At 53.2% G+C, this 18,956-nt stretch overlaps 1 protein-coding gene across 1 annotated transcript; it reads right to left on the bottom strand.

Moving 5' to 3' along the window:
* Positions 1-275: 275 nt before the first annotated feature.
* On the bottom strand, positions 276-8,313 carry MYL9 (myosin light chain 9). The gene is made up of 4 exons (XM_070381680.1): positions 8,156-8,313; positions 4,964-5,173; positions 1,947-2,108; positions 276-1,005 (listed from the first exon to the last, which is right to left on the bottom strand). Exons 2-4 carry the CDS (start codon positions 5,145-5,147, stop codon positions 833-835), a joined length of 519 nt encoding a protein of 172 aa, XP_070237781.1. The 5' UTR covers positions 5,148-5,173; positions 8,156-8,313; the 3' UTR covers positions 276-832.
* Positions 8,314-18,956: the final 10,643 nt, after the last annotated feature.

The raw sequence follows: 18,956 nt of genomic DNA, 5'->3' as shown, positions 1-18,956 counted from the left end.
GTGACCTTGACCCCTGCCCTCTCAGAGCCTCAGAACCCCCACTGGGGTTTGCTGTGGTGGGTACTGCCCCCTCTGCTGGCTCCCTCCCAGGAGAGGTTCTCCCCTCAGGATCTGCCTGCTCCTGCTGCTGGTCTGGTCTCAGCTGAGCCTTCCCTGGGCTGGTAGTTGGGGTGGAGGGAAGGACAGGGCAGCCACTGGGGAAGGAGAGGGTGGGAGGTGTTTGGGGCCTCAGGGCACCTTTATTTCACCCCAGCCACAGACATACACACCCAAAGCAGTGCTCAACCTTCTATTAGAGGCTCTGCCTCCCCAAGATGAACGTCCGCCCTCTTGCATCTTCCAGAGCACACTCCCGGGGGGGTGCGGTGTCGGGGAGGGGAGTGGCACCCTGTCCTCTGAGAGGGGACCTCGGTGAGATGCGTGTTTGTGGCAGTGGCTGGGGAAGGGCTTGCAGGGGGGGTGCAAGTGGAGTGGTGTCCCAGACCAGGACACAGCGCCCTTCCTGTGGGGGCACCCGGAAGCGGGCAGGCAACAGCCGAGGCTGGGGCTCTCCTAGGGGCCTCCCCTCGGGGCCTCCCGGTCCAGCCCCCTGGCCCAGCTCCCGAGAAGATGGGGTTTCCTTGGAGGGTCACCGGCCTCCCGCTGGCTCTGCCCCTGGCCTGGTGCTGTGCTTTCTCAGCCCGTTTCCTTCACTCGGAGCTGGGCCCCCGGCCCCTCAGGGGGAGAGTCCTCTGAGAGGGGGCTCTGGGCTCATGGGCATGGAGCTGGTGCATACGGTATATGTGGGAGCAGGTGGCTGGGACAGGGGCCGGGCAGGGGGCGCTGGGATGGCCTAGTCATCCTTGTCCTTGGCGCCGTGTTTGAGGATGCGGGTGAACTCCACATAGTTGAAGTTGCCTTTCTTATCAATGGGCGCCTCTCGGTACATCTCGTCCACCTCCTCGTCTGTGAAGCGGTCACCCATGGTGGTGAGCAGCTCCCGAAGGTGGTCCTCATGGATGAAACCTGGGGAGGGGGGGTGGAGGGGGCGCAGGGCCAGGGCCTTGAGACACACCTCACACCCCCTGCCCGGGGCACCCTCCAGGACTCGCAGACCTTGTAGCTGGAGGGGGCAGCCAGGAAAAGACACAGCCCTGGTGTCTGTTCGGTTCGAGGTCACCAGGGCCCAGCGGGAACAGTTCTGCAGTGAGGCTGTCTGCGAGGTGTTTCTGTGGAGGTGCGGATGGGGGCCCTGGGGCTGTGAGGGTTGGAGTGGCCCTGCCTGGGGCTGTGGGGGTGCTGACGGTGCTGCTTGAAGAACCTGGGCCCCAGAGCTCCACTGCCTGCGTCTGAATGCTGTTCTCCTCTTCTTTCTAGCTGTGTGACCTTGGGCAAGTTACTTAACCTTTCTTTGCCTGTTTGATCTGGAAAATGGGGAGGCAAATATGCCAGCCTAGTTAGGGAGCTGTGACACAGTCAGGAAAAGGCTCTGAATGTGCTTAGGCCTGTGGTGCACCTCTAGGCCCTGAGAAACCACCAAAGTGGTGTCCCGCAGGCCTGTCCCTGGGAGAGACCCACAGTGGCTGAGAAGCCCTTTGGAGAACCTGAGGGTGAGGGGCGCTGGTTTCTGTAACCTGTTGGCCCACGGGCCTGAGATGGTTTGGTTTCTGGAAGGGTCAAAAGCAGAGGCCAGTGCATTAAGACAACAGGAGAGCTAAGGAGTGGGAAGGCGTGCGGGATGTGGGCTGTTTCAGTTTAGCCTTTGGGGGGTACAAAACGAGGAAGCAGCTTTTATTATTCTGGTGGCAGAAACAGGTGGACAGATGATCTCTGTCCTGGCCTTTGGGGGGCAGAGGAGGGCCCTGAGGTGCCAGCACAGCCAGGTGCCACTTGCATACATGGGGTGCCCGGGCGAGGTGCACGGCCCCAGCCCCATCCAGGCCTCTGTCCCGAGGCTGCCAACTGACCTGAGGCCTCCTCGTCGAAGCAGGCGAAGGCGTTACGGATCACGTCCTCGGGGTCTGTGCCGTTTAGCTTCTCCCCAAACATGGTGAGGAACATGGTGAAGTTGATGGGCCCCGGGGCCTCGCTCATCATGCCCTCCAGGTACTCGTCCGTGGGGTTCTTCCCTGTGGGGAAGGGCCATCCGTGCCTGCTCTCACCTCCCGTCCCCTCCCTGCATAGCCCCATTGACAAGAGACAGTAAATTTAGTAAACTATTTAAAAGTGTGAAAAGGTAGTCACTCAGTCGTGTCCGACTCTGCGACCTCACAGACTGTAGCCCACCTGGCTTCTCTGTCCATGGAATTATCCAGGCAAGAATACTGGAGTGAATAGCCATGCCCTCCTCCAGGGGATCTTCCCCACCCAGATATCGAACCCTGCATTACAGGTACCATCTCAGCCACCAGGGAAGCCCTAGTGTTAGTAAACTAGAGCAGACTAGTTAACTTAAGTCAGAGAAGGCACTGGCGACCCACTCCAGTACTCTTGCCTGGAAAATCCCACGGACGGAGGAGCCTGGTAGGCTGCAGTCCATGGGGTCGCTAAGAGTCGGACATGACTGAGCGACTTCACTTTCCCTTTTCACTTTCAGGCATTGGAGAAGGAAATGGCAACCCACTCCAGTGTTCTTGCCTGGAGAATCCCAGGGACCAAGGAGCCTGGTGGGCTGCCGTCTATGGGGTCGCACGGAGTCGGACACGACTGAAGCGACTTACCAGCAGCAGCAGCAGCAGCAGTTAACTTGGTAAACTGTAAAGCCTCTCTCTGGGACCGCTGGCTCTGACTGCCCCGCCCCACTGATAATCACCACCCACTCCCCTGGCGGCCTCGACCATTTCTACCTTGGGTCTGGGGTCTGGATATCGCTGTAGGTCACGCTGTCTGAGGTATAAGAGCCCCCTTCTGCTGACTGCTCCCTGCCTTTGGCACTCCGTGTGCGTTATGGCTTTAAGTGTCACCACCTCGGCCTTCTTACCCCTTCACCAATGTGGGACTTGAGGCTTCACCTCAGAGGTGAGGTGACTTGTCCTCTGTCACACCGCGAGTGAGGAATGGAGCCAGTATGTGAAGCCAGGCAGCCAGACCCCAGGCCCTAGGCACAGTTTCGACAGTAGGTAAACCAGTGAGCTTTGGTGCCACACAGGCTAAGGTCTGAATCCCAGCTCTGTGCCTGCTTCCCCAGTCCCTGAGGAGAACTGCGAAGATGAGGACGGCAACAGCTGTAAAATGCACAGAACAGTGACTGGCACAGCCCTATGGACTCTGATCAGCTGCTGGGTTCAAATCCCAGCTCTGCCACTTTGTAGCTGTGTGACCTTGGGCGGATTACTTAACCTCTCTGAGCCTGTTTCCTCGTTTATAAAATGAGAATGATAATCACGCCTGCCTTTGAGATTTAGGATCATACCTGCAGAGCTGCCGCTTGTTATTACTGTTCTATTGTTTGCTGCTCTTGTTTTTACCGTCTGAGCCACCAGGGAAGCTATTCTTTGCTGCTCTTGTTTTTAAACCTGAGAGGATGTTTCTGATTCTTGTTTTCAGCTGTGCCACGTGACCCACAAAATCTTAGTTCCCCTACCAAGGATCAAACTCACACTCCTTGCAGGGGAAGTACGGAGTCCTAACCACTGGACTGCCAGGGAACTCCCAGAGGGTGATGTTCTTAACCAGAGACCCTGACTGATCTGTGGACCCACTGACTTGAACTGCAAACAGCAGTGGGGGTTTTTCTGGGTAAATATCCAGTCTAGTCTCTGGGGTTGAGAGCCCAGGTGTGTGTGCTCAGTCACATCTGACTCTTTGTGATCCCATGGACTGTGGCCCACCAGGCTCCTCTGTCCATGGAGGTAAGAAAATACTGCAGCGGGTTGTCCTTTCCTACTCCAGGGGATCTTCCCGACTCAGGGACCGAACCTGCGTCTCCTGCATTGGCAGGTGGATTCCTGACCACTGGGCCACCTGGGAAGCCCGGCTTCTACCTCCTAAATGGGAAGGAGTCTTTGTGTCCCTGTCTCCTCTGAGCCCTACACTCTGCTGTGTCCCCATGGGATCTGAAGAGCTGTGACAGACACACAGCTCCTGTCCTGCCCAGGCCTCTTCCTTCCTGCCCCTGACTTCCCAGGGAGGAGCCTCCAGGTGAGTCTGGCCTGAAGCTGGGAGAGGTGTGGCGCTGAGGGTGGGGACAGTGTCCAGTGTCCGCTCTCCTGGTCCCGCTAGGTCGTTTGCCCCTCTCACCAGACCCCCTGGGATGCACCCACGGGCCACGGGCCTGAGTGGGGCTGCTCAGTGAGGGGCGGTGCCAGGGACTGACTCAGGCGTGACTGCCGTAGGCTGCCTCCTCTGCTACCTGAGACCACCCCCCAGCCGGTGTCTGACCCAGATACTTTCACCTGGATGAAAGCGGCGCCAGGAACTGGGGCTGAGGGGGGTTGTCTGTGGCCAGTGCACGGGGAGCCATGTGGAGGCAGACCACCTTGGTATCTGGGGGCCTGGCCTCTGGGCCTCAGTTTCCCCATCTGAGCAATGGTGCAAGGTGCTAGATTCCTGAGGCCTTTCAGCTCTGAGATTCTGAGTCTGGGGAAGTCACCGGAGTCCGCCTCTCAGAATCTTACACAGGTAGCCTCTGAGGGAGCAAGAAGGTGCCCTGGTCTCCACTCTAGGCCTCAGTTTCCCCATCTGTACAATGGAAAGTCTGCAGTTTTGTAGCTGCTGATCCTTTTCCTTCAGTGAAGTGGTACCAGGCAGTTGAAACCTCAGATCTGTCTGAGGCAGGCGTGGGCCTGTCTGGGTTCAAGTGCCGAACTGCTCAGTGCCTCAGTTTCCCTGTCTGTTAAATGGAGAAAGAGGTGGCAGCTCCTCTCCAGGGTGGGCACCTCAGTCGGTACACAGGAAGTGTTTCCTGAGGATGAGCCGCCCCACCGCCTGCTCCAGCTGCAGCCCTCGTGGGCCCACTCGGCCCCCCAGCCCCGCCTCTGCTCACCCATTGAGGCCAGCATGTCATGCAGGTCCTCCTTGTCGATGAAGCCGTCCCGGTTCTGGTCGATCATGTTGAAGGCCTCCTTAAACTCCTGGATCTGGGACTGGTCAAACATCGCGAACACATTGGACGTGGCCCTCTGTGGCCGCTTCTTGGTGGTCTTGGCCTTGGCCCGTTTACTGGACATCTTGGCTGCAGGCGTGTGGGGCTTCCCTATAGGCAGAGGGTGCAGATGGGCAAGCCAGTGACCCTGGGCCAGAGAATCTTCTGGCCTACCCCCACCCCACTCGGCTGTGCCTGGCCTTCGTGCTCCTATAGGCTGGGGGCTCCTGCCACCCGGCTCATCACAGAAGCAGCCAGCGTTGGCCTTGTGATATGCTCTGAAACAACTTCCTCTACCTCTCTGAAGTGTTTCCTCATCTGGAATGGATAGGAGTGCCCAGCCAAAGGGATCCGTTGACTTGTGCCCGAAAAGCCCCTGGCATGGTGCCCGGCCCAGAGGAAGCTATTTCTGCTGTCATCGTGTGGGTAGACACTTAGGATTGGGTTCGGTGCCAACCACTTCCGTGCTTTATCTCCCTTAATCCTCAAGAGCATTCACACCATCCATCTCTCTCCCAGTGACAAGGTGGGCAGCCTTGGAGAGGCTCCGAGGCTCCCTGCCCCCAGCAGCAGGAAGGAGCCGGTAGGCGGCCCTGCATTCCTCACATTCCTCCTCCTCCTCTCCCTCCTCTGGAGGTTCTGGAAGGCCAGCGCTCTGGGCAGCCTCCCTTCCCCCCACCTGTCCACATTTGACCAGCCCCTTAGGGTGGGGGACAGACCTGATTTGGGCCCTCTCTTTGTTCTCCCTCTTCAGTGCTTACAGAAGCATAGAGCTTCCCGGACCGAGCACCCCAGCTGCCCGTCGCATTTGTTTAGGCCTGGCCTCCGAGCCTCCAGCCAGTCTCGCCCATTGCATGCGGACCCCAGTACTTCACCCTGAAGCCCTTGAGGGTTCCTGCCATCCCCCTCTCCTACCAGGCCTGGCACAGAAGGAGGCCCTCTGAGCCTCCGCTACCCTGCTCTCTGACTCGCCTTGCCATCCCTCTTGCCAGCTGTGATCCTGCCTAGCTGGACCTCTGGCTGCTCCCTGATACCCCCAGACTTTCCTTCTTGGTTCTCCCCCTGAAACACCCTTCCTTCTTGAGCCCAGTTCTTCAGACAGCCCTTGGGGAGCAGTTCCCCGACCCTGGCTTTGACAGCAAGCACTTAAAGGTCTCTCTCCATCACAGTCAGTCAGGGCTGGTGTAAGCACCCTGAATTATACCTAAGCCCATGGTGGCAGTCACAGATGCTTGTTTAATGAATGACCTTGAAGGCAGCTGCAGCCAGTCTACTGATCCCACTTACAGATGGGGAAACGAGACGCAACGAGGGGCTCTTTCCCTGAACTCTTGTCATGGCTTCTGGGCAGTTTGGGGCCCCAGGACTGCTGCCCCCTCTTCCTCTGTCCTGAGTCTTGTGGTTGAGGATCTGCAAGAAGCCTTAACTGCTCCTCGATCTGTCTTCCAGGCCTTTATCCCATGACTTTGTTCAAGCCATTCTGGATCTTTGGCCTTTGAGATCTTAAACCCTGAGCAGGGACGCTGGCCAGCCCCAGCCTTTCCCCACAGGCACAACTGCTTATAGTTATAGACTGTCCCCCTGCACCCACACACCTGGCCCTCGGTGATTCTTGTGTGGTTCAAGGTGGGTAGACAGAAGCCTTTCCCTTTTGGGCAAGGGTGGGGGTGGGACAGTGCCGTGGGCAGAGAGTGCCACCCTCTCCTGTATGAGTGCTTCGAGGAGCCCAGTTCTTCCCCGAGCTGGATGTTCTCTGGAAACTTTAACTCACGACACCCACAGAAGGCCGCCGAGAAGAAGTCCACCATGCCCAGCAGAGACTGTCATGGTCCCCAGCAGTCACTGCCACCCCCATCTGTACAGTCCTAGGGCAGGTGTGGCAGGAGTGGCCAAGAGCTCACCCACTGCTCTGATCCTGGCTTGGCCGCCCTGTCTCCATGGCCGCCCCATCCCCACCCTCTTCTCTTGAGGGGCCATGACAGGGCTTGGAGCACTGAACTTCGCAGGGTGGGGAAAATGGGGTGCCCCCACTGTGCAATTAAAAGAACTGGTGTGCCCATAAGAGGGATAGAGTCCAACTGGAAGCCGGGACCCTGGGCTAGGCTTAGGTCTGGGGGTGGCAAATGGCCTTTCTTGGTGGGCCAATGGTAGTTGAGGGGCACTGTGGTGACCAGAAGCAATTTGTAGGCTTGATTGAGGAACTGGGGTCAGAGCCAGGCTGAGCTCTTAAGACCTGGAGCCATCGCCGCCTCCTCCTGGGGGTCCTAGACACCAGGGATCAGATATAACTGGTCCTTGGCCTGCTACAGCTAGGTGCCACCTCCCCACTTCTGACCCCGGAAACCCTGGTAACAGCAAAGACACGGCCTGTGTCCCCCATTACCTCAGGGTCTCAATGGCTGGCAGTGCCAGCTGCCTTGTTGGTAAACTCGCCTCCCCTGAGGGGGAGTTATCTGACTTTTTCCTGAAGTAGCCAGAGCAGCTGCAGGGCTGGGAAGGAGTGGGGACCACTTCCTGCAGCCCAGGGCCTAGTCAGGCCAGGGGGTACAGGGGATGAGCCCTACAGCCCTTGGCCAAGCTTCCCCACCCAGCAGGCCTAGCGGGCTCAGAGCAGGGAAGCCCCGGAGATGGCATTCAGCGTTGGTGTGATGGCGGAGACAAGTTACCCCAGTCTCCATCCTTCTTTCCTGCCTCAGGAGATAGGGGAGGGGTCAGGGACGCTCCGCGGGAGCCTGGCAGGGCTGTTTCCCGTCTGTGACACAGATGCGTCCTCTAGAGCAGCGACCCCAGGCCCCTCCCGTCCTCCGGGACACCTCGAGTTCTGGGCTCGGCATCTCTAACTTCACAGCGAAGGGGCAGGGCCTGGACAGTCGTCCCTTGCTGCAGGCCCACTGGTTCCCAGAGCCTGTCCAGTCTCCCTGCTGCCCAGCCGCCGCCCGAATCCCCGTAGGACGGAGCAACCTCGCAGCCCCAGCCCCGCGATCTGTCCCTGCCCAGAGACCCTGCGAACCCCGCTTCCGCCTCGCGTCCCCATGTCCCAGCCGCGGCCGTCACACCGCCCACACCAGACCCCCCGGGCCGCGGGGCTCCCACCTGGTGCGGAGAAGGTGCTGGCGCGGTGCGCGGAGCGGCTGCGGAGCCGGGACCGGCGGGCCGTCGGTGGGGTCTGGGCCCGAGGGTGGGGGCGCGGGGCGGGGCGCGGCGCCGGGCCTTACAAGGCAGAAGAATGTGCGGCGGCGGGCAGGGGCGGGGCCACGGCAGCCCGGCCTTATTTGGCCGCGACCCACGGGCCTGGGAGGTGGGGTGTTCCCGGGTGAACCCCCCAGTCTGCGAGGGCCTTCCCCATGGTGGGCTGGGGGAGGTGTCGGGGGCGAGTTGGGGGGCCTGGACAGCCCGGGGAAGGGGGTCTGTCTGGGCCGGTCCTTCCTCTCTAGCGAGGCCGCCGGACCTCCGGGGGGGCCTCCAGCCCTCAGACCCCACCCCCACCATTCCCCCAGAGCCCGCGCCCCGGCCTATTCCCCGGGGAGAGCTTCTTTCCACCAGGCCAAGTACGGCTTTTTTCCACTCCCAGAGAAGAGCCGTGTCAGAGTGGATCTGCTGTACTCACAGGTTCCTGCTGGGGTGGGGCGCCCAAGGGCCTTGGGCCAAGTCACTCTCCAAGTGTCCTCACCTGCAAAAGGGGAGTGTGGTGGTGAGAATTAGCGGCCAGGAAGACCCACGGAGGCCCTGGGGAGCCAGCGAGAGCTGGGACCGGGGGACCCCCGGAGCATCCTTGCCAGTGGGGCTGCACCCCCAAATCCCTCTCTTGTTGGCCTGAGTCAGAGGATGGGGGCTGGGAGGACAGACGCATCCCTCTCTGCCTTCGCCATCAGGCCCTGTCCATCATTGTGACCCCTGATGGCCCAGCTTACCCATTAGCTCCCACTCTGACTCCTGCCTGTGCTTTCTCTCCTTCCCTTTGATCCAACTCAGACGTTCCATTCCCGAGGGAACGTTTTCGACATCCAGTTACTTGCTTGGTAAATATTAACTGACACCTGTCTGGCACGGTGCTTGAATGCTGGGGAAATAGCAGTGAACTATAGTGATTGCGCTCAGGAAGCTTTTGTTCTTGTGGAGAGAAATGTCATGAACAAGTAGCTACACAGCTTGGAGGGTAGAAACAAATGCCTTGAAGGAAAATAAAAGGAGGTGAGGGGAGAGAGAGCAAAGGAGAGGTAGGGGCTGCCCCCCAGGAAGGAGGTGAGGGAGTGAGCCCGGCCCAGTGAACACCTGAGACAGAAGCCCTGTAGGGGGCGCTTGTCCAGCTCCTGGTCAGTGTCACTGAGGGACCGGGGCTGGGAGAGGAGGTCTGAGAAGCAGTAGGGACCTAGCCCCGGGGATCCTTGTGTTACTCCAAAACTGGGTTTGCCTTTTGGTGGGTGTTGAACCAGTAGACACTGCCAAGCCAAAGATAGGAGGAGGAGGGAAATAATATTTCCTGTAGTCAATAAGGAGAGCATGGGGAATCTCCCAAAGCACTGTCTCCCTGAACAGCAAAACTGGGGGAGGCTCAGCTGGTGAAGAATCCGCCTGCAATGCGGGAGACCTGGGTTTGATCCCTGGGCTGGGAAGATCCCCTGGAAAAGGGAACAGCTACCCACTCCAGTATTCTGGCCTGGAGAATTCCATGGACTGTATAATCCATAGGGTCACAGAGTTGGACACCACTGAGCAACTTTCGCTTTCACTTTTAAGCTAAGGGTATGTGCATATTCATGAAGAATTCCTCATAGATTTGGGGCCAGGGTTGACTAAGAGTCCAAACTTCAGTTGATTGAAGTCGAAAGGGTCAGTGTCCTCATCCCTTCCTCTACCTGGGTGGGGACTGTAGTTCCTGCAGTACTCAGAGGTGAATTGTTATGCATAATCCCTTGAGGAGGAACTGAGACTGCGCTTTATCACCGCTGTATTGTTTGACTGCCTCTTTTCTGCATGCTATTGTTCCCTTAAGATCATTCATTACTGAGAACTGTTCAAGGGCAAGTTTTGTGGCCAGGCTTAGATCATAAAATGGCTTAGGCCAGAATGGCTTCCCTTGTGTCAAGAAAAGCCATTTCTGCTTCTCTTTCTCCAGGGACCTCTTCGCTTACCTGCTTACACTGGTAGACCTCTGTAAGACCTCAGAGAGTTCTGAGCAAAGGGTGGCATGATCTGGCTTATGTTTTAACTGAATCCCTGTTGGAGTGGGGGGTTGGGGGGGAGCAGCGGCAGGGAGCAGGGAGATCAGTGAGGAGCTATTGAGCAGGATGAGGTGTCCAGACTAGTGAGCTGGCAGTGGGAGAAATGATGGGATTCTGGACATATTTTGAAGTTGCATCTGGTAGGATTTTCACGTGGATTGGTGTGTGTGTGTGAAGATTCCAAGGTGATTAATGTGTGTGTGTGAAGATTCCAAGGTGATTAAGTAGTTAATCGCAGTAGGGGATTGTAAGTAGAAAAATATGGGAGACCCCTGTAAGTTAATGGTTACTCGAGAAAGCAGGTTTGCTTAACCACAGAACCAAGCAGGCTTGCTTAGCAACAAAACCATGCAACAGAAGCATGAGACATGCCCCACAACAATAAAAAAAACTGTGGCATGAGCCCTACATCTTGCCCAGTGAGCAAGTGAGTTACTGACCTCTAGGACATGCTCTCTGCACACATGAAAAAATAATTTGTGGACCTAGTTGACCACACAGGGACTAGAAAACTTCCCTGTACAACCTGGAGGATGAACTAATGATGAAAACATCATGTCTACTCAAGGAAGACGAAGAAGGTCTTCTCCCCCTCCCCACTTATCCTTTGATTGTAAAACTGTAGCCCAGTAAGTTCTCGGGTGTGGCATTCCTCACCTGTCCACTTGCAAGCCTCACAGGCATCCTATTCTAATAAACCACTTCTCATCTACCACTCCGCTGTCACCGAATTCTTCTCTGCACTGAGACATAAAGAACTATGGTACTGGAGCTCTTCAGAGCCCTGGAAGTGACACCAAATACCGGTTTCAGTCTGAGCAGCTGGAAAGAGCTGACGTTGTCTAAGCTGAGTCTATGGAAGGAGCAGGTTTGGTGAGGAATCAGAAGTTCTGTTTTGGACATATTTAAAACTTACTACATTTTAAAAACTTTATTTTGAAATAGTTTCAAATTTAGGATAAAGTTATAAGAACTATACGGAGAGTTCCTGTATACCTTCATCCAGAGTCTGTACTTGTTAGCATTTGGCTTTCTTAGATTCTCTTCTGTGTGTGTGTGTGTGTGTGTGTGTGTGTGAATTTTCCTCCCAAACCATTTGAGAGTAACTTGCACAGATCAAGCCCTTTTACACTGAAATACCTCAGTGAGTATCTCCTAAGAAGGAAAGTATTACATATCCATAATGTAATGATTAAAACCAGGGAAAAGTAAAAAATTGAAATATAGTTGATGTACATATTATATAAGTTATAGGTATACAATCTAATAGTTCACAATTTTTGAAGGTTATATTCCACTTATGAAAGTGAAATTGCTCAGTCGTGTCCGACTCTTTGCGACCCCATAGACTGTAGCCTATCAGGCTCCTCTGTCCGTGGGATTTTCCAGGCAATAGTACTGGAGTGGGTTGCCGTTTCCTTCTCCAGAGGATCTTCCCAACCCAGGGCTTGAACCCAGGTCTCCCGCATTGTAGACAGATGCTTTACTGTCTGAGCCACCATAGTTACCATAAAATATTGGCTATATTCCCCACATTGTACCCATGCACTCTTGTAGAACTGTTTCTATGACTTGCTTTTCATTGCTGTTATTATAATCATATGTGCTGGCCTGCCTCAAAGGACCCTGCTCCTCTGCCTGACTGTTAAACTAAAGCGCCTTTGTTCAGTTCACAAGGAGATAATCTGACCCTGCCCACCTGTGAAAAGAAGAGATTAACACATCCCCTGTAACACAGCTGGCCATTCCCAGACATGTTTTGCAAGACTGATGGCCCTTTTACTTTACTTCCCGCAGCCTCTCCCTCTCTGTTCTGTCTTTTCACTTTACTTCCTCACCCCTTCTCTTTTTGTTTCTACAAAAGAACCTGGAATCCAGACCCCTGAGAAAGATGGTTATTTTGAGACATTAATCTGCCATCTTCTCGGCCTGCTGGCTTCCAAATAAAGTCATATTCCTTGCCTCAATACCTCTTCTTTTGGATTCATAGGCCTGTCATGTGGCGAGCAGAATGAGCTTGGACTTGGTAACATATCTTTGTAAAAATCAGGAACATTTTAACATCAATTTAATACTATTGTCTAACAGTCCATATTCAAGTTTTGCCAATTATCCCAATAATGTTCTTTACAAAAAAATATTTTTCTGGTCCAACAGCCAATCCAAGGTTGTCATATTTCTTTGATCCTCCTCTGTGTGTGTGTGTGTTTGGCGGGGGGGGAGGGTTCAGTTCGGTTCAGTCGCTCAGTCGTGTCCGACTCTTTGCAACCCCATGGACTGCAGCACGCCAGGCCTCCCTGTCCATCACCAGCTCCCGGAGTTTACTCAAACTCATGTCCATTGAGTCGGTGATGCCATCCAACCATCTCATCCTCTGTCGTCCCCTTCTCCACCTGTCTTCAATCTTTCCCAGCATCAGGGTCTTTTCAAATGAATCAGTTGTTTGCATTAGGTGGCCAAAGTATTGGAGTTTCAGCATCAGCCCTTCCAATGAATATTCAGGACTGATTTTCTTTAGGATGGACTAGTTGAATCTCCTTGCAGTCCAAGAGACTCTCAAGAGTCTTTTCCAAGACCACAGTTCAAAAGCATCAATTCTTTGGTGCTCAGCTTTCTTTATAGTCCAACTCTCACATCCATACATGACCACTGGAAAAACCATAACTTTGACTAGATGGACCTTTGTTGGCGAAGTAATGTCTCTGCTTTTTAAGATGCTGTCTAGGTTGGTCATAACTTTTCTTCTAAGGAGCAAGCGTGTTTTAATTTCATGGCTGCAGTCAACCATCTGCAGTGATTTTGTGTGTGTGGTAAAATAGCAGAATTTACCATTTTAACCAATTTGAGTGTATAGTGGCATTAAGTACATTCACATCATTGTATAACTGTCACCACTCTCCATCTCCAGAAGCATTTCATCTTCCTCAGCTTAGATTCTGTAGCCCAGTAAACAGCCATTGCCTGTCCTTTTCCCTCACCTGCTGGGCAACCACCCTTCCCGTCCCGACTGTGAATTTGACTCCTCTGGGAAACTCATGTAAATGGAATCACATAGTGTTTGTCCTTTTGTGACTGGTTGATTTCACTTGGTGTAGTTTCTTCAGGGTTCATCCATCTGGCAGCATATGTCAGAATTTTCTTCCTTTTTAAGGTTAAATACTGTTCCATTGTGTGGAAAGACCACAGTCTTGCTTCTCCATTCATGTCCACGGACATTTGTGTCTTTTGGTTATTGTGAAGAATACTGCTCTTAATATGGGTGTAATACAAGTATCTTTTTGAGTCCCTGCTTTTGATTTTTTTTTTTTTTAGGATATATATCCAGAAGCAAAATTGAAGGATTACATGGTGACTCTGTTTTCAGTTTGTTTATTTGGGGGGCGGGAATGCCATACTGTCTCCCATCATAGCTATACCGTTCTGCATTCCCACCAAGAGTTCACTAATTCTAATTTCTCTACATCCTTGCCAACACTTGTCATTTTCTGTTATTTTTTCTTTTTCTTTTTGCTAACTAGTCATCCTAATGAGCCGGAAGTGCTGTCTCATTGTGGTTTTGATTTGTCTTTCCACAATAACTGATGTTAAGCATCTTTTCTTGTGCTTATCAACCACTTGTGTATCTTCTTTGGAGAAGTGTCTATTCAGATTCTTTGCCCATTTAGGGAACTCCCTGGCGGTCCAGTGGTTAGGACTCAGCACTTTCATTGCTGGGTGGGCCTGGGTTCGATCCTTGGTCAGGGAACCAAGGTCCCATATGATGTGCAGTGCGGCCAAAAAAAAAAAAAAAAACAACCCAAAAAGCTTCTTAAAACATCAGGTTGTTTGCTTTTTTTGTTGTTGAGTTATAAGAGTTCTCTATATATTCTGGATACTAATCCCTTATCAGATACGTGATTTGCAAAAATGCTTTCCCATTCTATGGACCTCTCTGTTTAAGATCATTTTTAAAACTTATATAATTTATGTACCATAAAATTCATTCTTTTCAAGGGTACAATTCAGTAATTTTAAAACTCACAAAATTGAAAAAAAAAAACCTCACAAATTATACATCCGTCACCACCATGTAACTCCAGAACATTTCATCACCCCCAAAGTGAAAGTGAAAGTCGCTCAGTCGTGTCTGACTCTTTGCGACCCCATGAACTATACAGTCCATGGAATTCTCCAGGTCAGAATACTGAAGTGGATAGCCTTTCCCTTCTCCAGGGGATCTTCCCAACCCAGGGATCGAACCCAGGTCTCCCACACTGCAGGCAGATTCTCTACCAGCCAGCATCACCCCCAAAGAAACTGCATACTCATCAGCAGTCACTCCTCTCCTCCCCTCCCCCCATCCCCTGGCAAACACTAATCTGCCTTCTGTCTCTTGATTTGTTTACTCTGGAAATGTAAATGGATATAATATGTGGCTTCTTTCACTTAGCATAATGTTTTCAAATTCCATGTATGTTATAACATGTATCAGTGCTTCATTCTTTGTAAATTTGTTCTTTTTTGGCCACATCACACGGTATGTGGGGTCTTACTTTCTCAACCAGAGGTGGAACCCGGGCCCCCTATCTTGGGAGCCCGGAATCTTAGCCACCGGCCCACCAGGGAAGTCCTGTCAGGATTTTCTATATGAGAGATCATGTTATCTGCAGATAGAGGTAGTTTAACTTCTTTCTTTCCAATTTGGATGCCATCCGTTGGTTCATTCACTTACTCATTCGGAAGCTCATTCTTGCCTAAACGCCCTGGCTGGAACCAACTGTGCAGTGTTGAATAGAAGTGGCAAGAGTGAAACTCTTCATCTTTGTTCCTGATCTTGAGGGGAAAGCTTTCAGTCTTTCACCATAAAACATGTGGATTTTGGGGGGCGGGGGGGATGTTCCCTCCTCAAGGGTCGGCTTGAAGAAGTTCTGGTTTGTCATGCATTCTTTATCATGAAAGGGTGTTGAGTTTTATCGAATTTTTTTTTCTGCATTGATTGCAAGGTTTTTAATCTGTCCGTTAGCTTTGTTTTGGCTCTGCTGGGTCTTCGTTGCTCTGTGCAGGCTTTCTCCAGTTGTGGCGAGCCGGGGGCTGTTCTCTAGTTGCGGTGCGCGGATTTCTCATTGCAGCGGCTTCTCTAGTTGCAGAGCACGGGTTCTAGGGCGTGAGCGGGCTGGTTGTGGCACATGGACCTAGTTGCCTCATGGCATGTGGAATCTTCCTGGACCAGAGATCAAACCTGTGTCTACTGCATTGGCAGGTGGATTCTTAACCACTGGACCATCAGGGAAGTCCATCTGTCCCTGAGCTTTTCTGTGTCTTTCACAGACTAACATTTTCGGAGAGTCCGGGTCAGTTACTTGGTACTTCCTCATGATTATTCTGTGGATTTTTAAATTTTTTATTTATTTACTTATTTTTGGCTGTACTGGGTCTTCATTGCTGTACACGGGCCTTTCTCCAGTTGTGGCAAGTGGGGGCTACCCTCTAGTTGCAACGCGAGGACCTTTCATTGCCATGGCTTCGCTTTGCAGTGGCTTCTCTCGTGGCTCGCGGGCTCTAGAGCACAGGCCCAGTAGTTGCAGCCATGGGCTCAGCGGCCCCGAGGCATGTGGGATCTTAACTCATGGACCAGGGATTGAATCCAGGTCACTGACCCACCAGGAAAGTCCCCAGATGGTGATTTTTCTAACCCTTCTCATTTCCATTTACTAGTTGGTGGACATGTTAACTTTGAGATTACCTGTTAGACATCTAAGTGGAGATGGTGAGTAGGAAGTGTAAAGTTCAGGAAAGGTTCAGGTTGTAGATTTAGATGTAGGAGTTGTCAGTCTATAGGAGTTAAAGCCATTAGCAGTTGAGGGGCTCCAAGGGCCCACATCCCCTCTTGGTCACAGAACTTCTCCAGGCCTGGGTCCCCTGACCTGTTTTGGGGACAAACTCAGGTGCTGACTGGGTCACCAGAGTCCCATGGCTCCATGGAGGCTGGGACTGGGGGCGCGTGTCTTAAGGGAAACTGGGTTCTATGAAAGGAAATGATCTTGCTCTGTTCAAAGCTGGTAAAAGCTCTTGGACTTAACCTGGCATTCAAGGCTTGTCCGGTGCACCCCTTCCCCGAGCAGCAGCACAGTCCTACCTGTCTGCCCCTGCTCGCTGTGCCCTTCACTGCCGCAGCCCGGAGAAGTCCTGCTCATCCTTCAAAGCCCAGCTCAAATATTACCTTCTTTGGAAAGTCCCGCCCCTGTGCTCCCCAACAAAGTCGTTCATTTAAGAAATATTTCCTGATGCCAGGCACCAAGACCAGTGAAAAAACACTCTATTCCTGCCCTCGGGGAGCCCATCTGTCTCCCTGGGGGAGACCGATACTGTATTTATTTGTAATCTCACAGATCTAAGCACCGGTGACAGCAATAAAGGACATCACTCTTGCGCTCTGAACGTAGAGCAGGAGGTTTGCACCAGCCTGGCCTGGCTGAGGTGTTTTGGGAGGGTTTCCCTGCAGAAACGCTGGCTAGCTGGAAGGCAGAGGGCAAGGGATGTGCTCCCATGGGCGGTGCACCTAGAAAGATGGGCAGAGGCCTCCAAGGCCAAGGTGAGGAGGCTGGATTTTCTCCCACTGGTACCGGGAAGTGTGCAAAGGGTCCTGATCAGAGGGGGACTTTTGAGGGAATGGAGGGGGTGCTTCAAAGGAGTCCCTTGGCTGCCATATGGAAAGGGCAGAGGACTGCGTTGATTTTTCAGATCAGCCAGATTCAGGTGGGTAGCAGACGCCCTACTTCATTTTATTTTTAAAAAATATTTATCTGGCTGCGTCAGGTCTCAGTTATGGCACGCAGGATCCTCGTTGTACAGGCTTCAGTGGCATGTGGGATCTTAGTTCCCTGACCAGGGATCACACCCACGTCCCCTGCATTGCGTGGCAGATTCTTAACCACTGGAGCACCAGGGAATCCCCCCAACTTCACTTTACATTTCTCTTATCAGCCCCGCTCCAGGGCTGGTGGTGATGGGAGCTTCTCATCTCTGTTCATCTGGGGTCCTCGTGGTCTCTGGCTCAGAGGGCTTGGCCCTTTCTGTTCCCTCAAGGGTTGTGCTCTAGAAACGCAGACGCCAAGGATTCTCAGGTCCCCTGGGAAGCTGCCTGTCCGTGAAGAGAGAAAAGCCTCCCTGATAGAACAGAGTGCAGGAAGGGGGCATCATCTAAGCCATGTTCAATCTGAGTCTCATCATGAGGAAACAGAAATCCAAATTATGTAACACTCTGCAAGATGCTTGGGTATTTTAAAAATGTCAGGGTCATGAAAAAAAAAGTGGGGAAACTGTTTTTGATTCAGTGGGAGTAAAGAGACACGATGACGTGAGAGCAGTGAACAGTCCTGCTTTGGATCCTGGCTGGATATGAAGGAAGAGCCGTGGAGGCTGTTGCGGGCTGTCTGGAGACCCCCACTTTAGCTGGTGTTAAGGCCTCAGTGCTGTCCTGGGTAAGGGAGGTGCCTGAGGGCCACTCGGTGGTTAAATTAAGCGGGTAACAGTGGTACTGGGCTTCCCAGGTGGCGCTAGTGGCAAAGAATCCGCTGCAGTGCAGGAGATGCAGGAGACGTGGGTTTGATCCCTGGACCTGGAAGATCCCTGGAGCAGGCAATGGCAACCCACTCCAGTATTCTTGCCTAGAGAATCACCATGGACAGAGGAGTCTGGCAGGCTGCAGTCCATGGGGTCTCGAGGAATCGGACACGACTGAAGTGACTGAGCATACAGCACACGGCACGTGCTCACGTGGGAAGGAGTGTCCGTGTTCTTAGGCGTCACCTGGTGTGTTTGGAGTGAGCCAGCATGGTGTGTGCAGCTTCTGTTTAAATGCTTGAGGTGAGGGAGATGTTTGTGTCCCAGAAAGGAACAATGCAAATACGGCAAAATCTTGCCAGTTGGCGATTCTGAGTAAAGACATGAAATGCTCCTTTCAGCCTGGGGAGGCAGGCCTCTCCTGTGCTGCACCAGGAGGGCTGGGAGCAGGGGCCCAGATTCAGCACATCAGGTGTGTCCCTCCCCCCCGCCCAGCTCATGCTCTGACACGGGGTGTGCAGGGCTCTCCCTGGTCTGACCCACAAGGCCTCATTCCTGCTGCAAGAGACACACTCAGGCTCTGAAGAGGTGAGGGTCCTCCCGGTGCCCCGAGGCTGGGCTGGCATAAAGCTTGGCTGCTGATTGGTCAGAGCCAGTGGGAGCAGCTCCTATATTCCTCCAGGCTTCTGGTTCTGAGCATCCAGCTCAGTGCCCAGGCCACCTGAAACTTGTTCACTTACCCTCAAGTCACTCTTGGCTATGTCTCAGGGTGGGGCTAGGTCCAGGCAGCCCCAGGAGTTAATCTGAGCCAGCCGTGGTCACTGGATGCTCAGCCGCCACTACTAGGATCTAGACATGAGGGCACCCTGCTCCTCGGGAAGGGGGTCCGGCCCAGTGGCTTCAGATAAGCTCACAGACGGCCCCACTGGGGAGGGCAGGGCAGCCCGAACAAAGTTCCTGGGAAGCTAGTTCCCTTGGGTCTGAGGTCAACCAGCACCTCAGCTGGGTTGGGCCAAGGGAGGAGACCAGGTATCTGTAGCTTAGTTGGGTCCAAGAACCTTCTTTTTTAAAAATGTTTATTGGGAAGTAGAATTGATTTACAGTGTTGTATTTACAATGGTGTGTTAATC

Source organism: Bos mutus, chromosome 13, assembly GCF_027580195.1.
Source record: "Bos mutus isolate GX-2022 chromosome 13, NWIPB_WYAK_1.1, whole genome shotgun sequence".
NCBI lineage: Eukaryota > Metazoa > Chordata > Mammalia > Artiodactyla > Bovidae > Bos > Bos mutus.
This window is presented reverse-complemented; position numbering and strand designations above follow the sequence as displayed.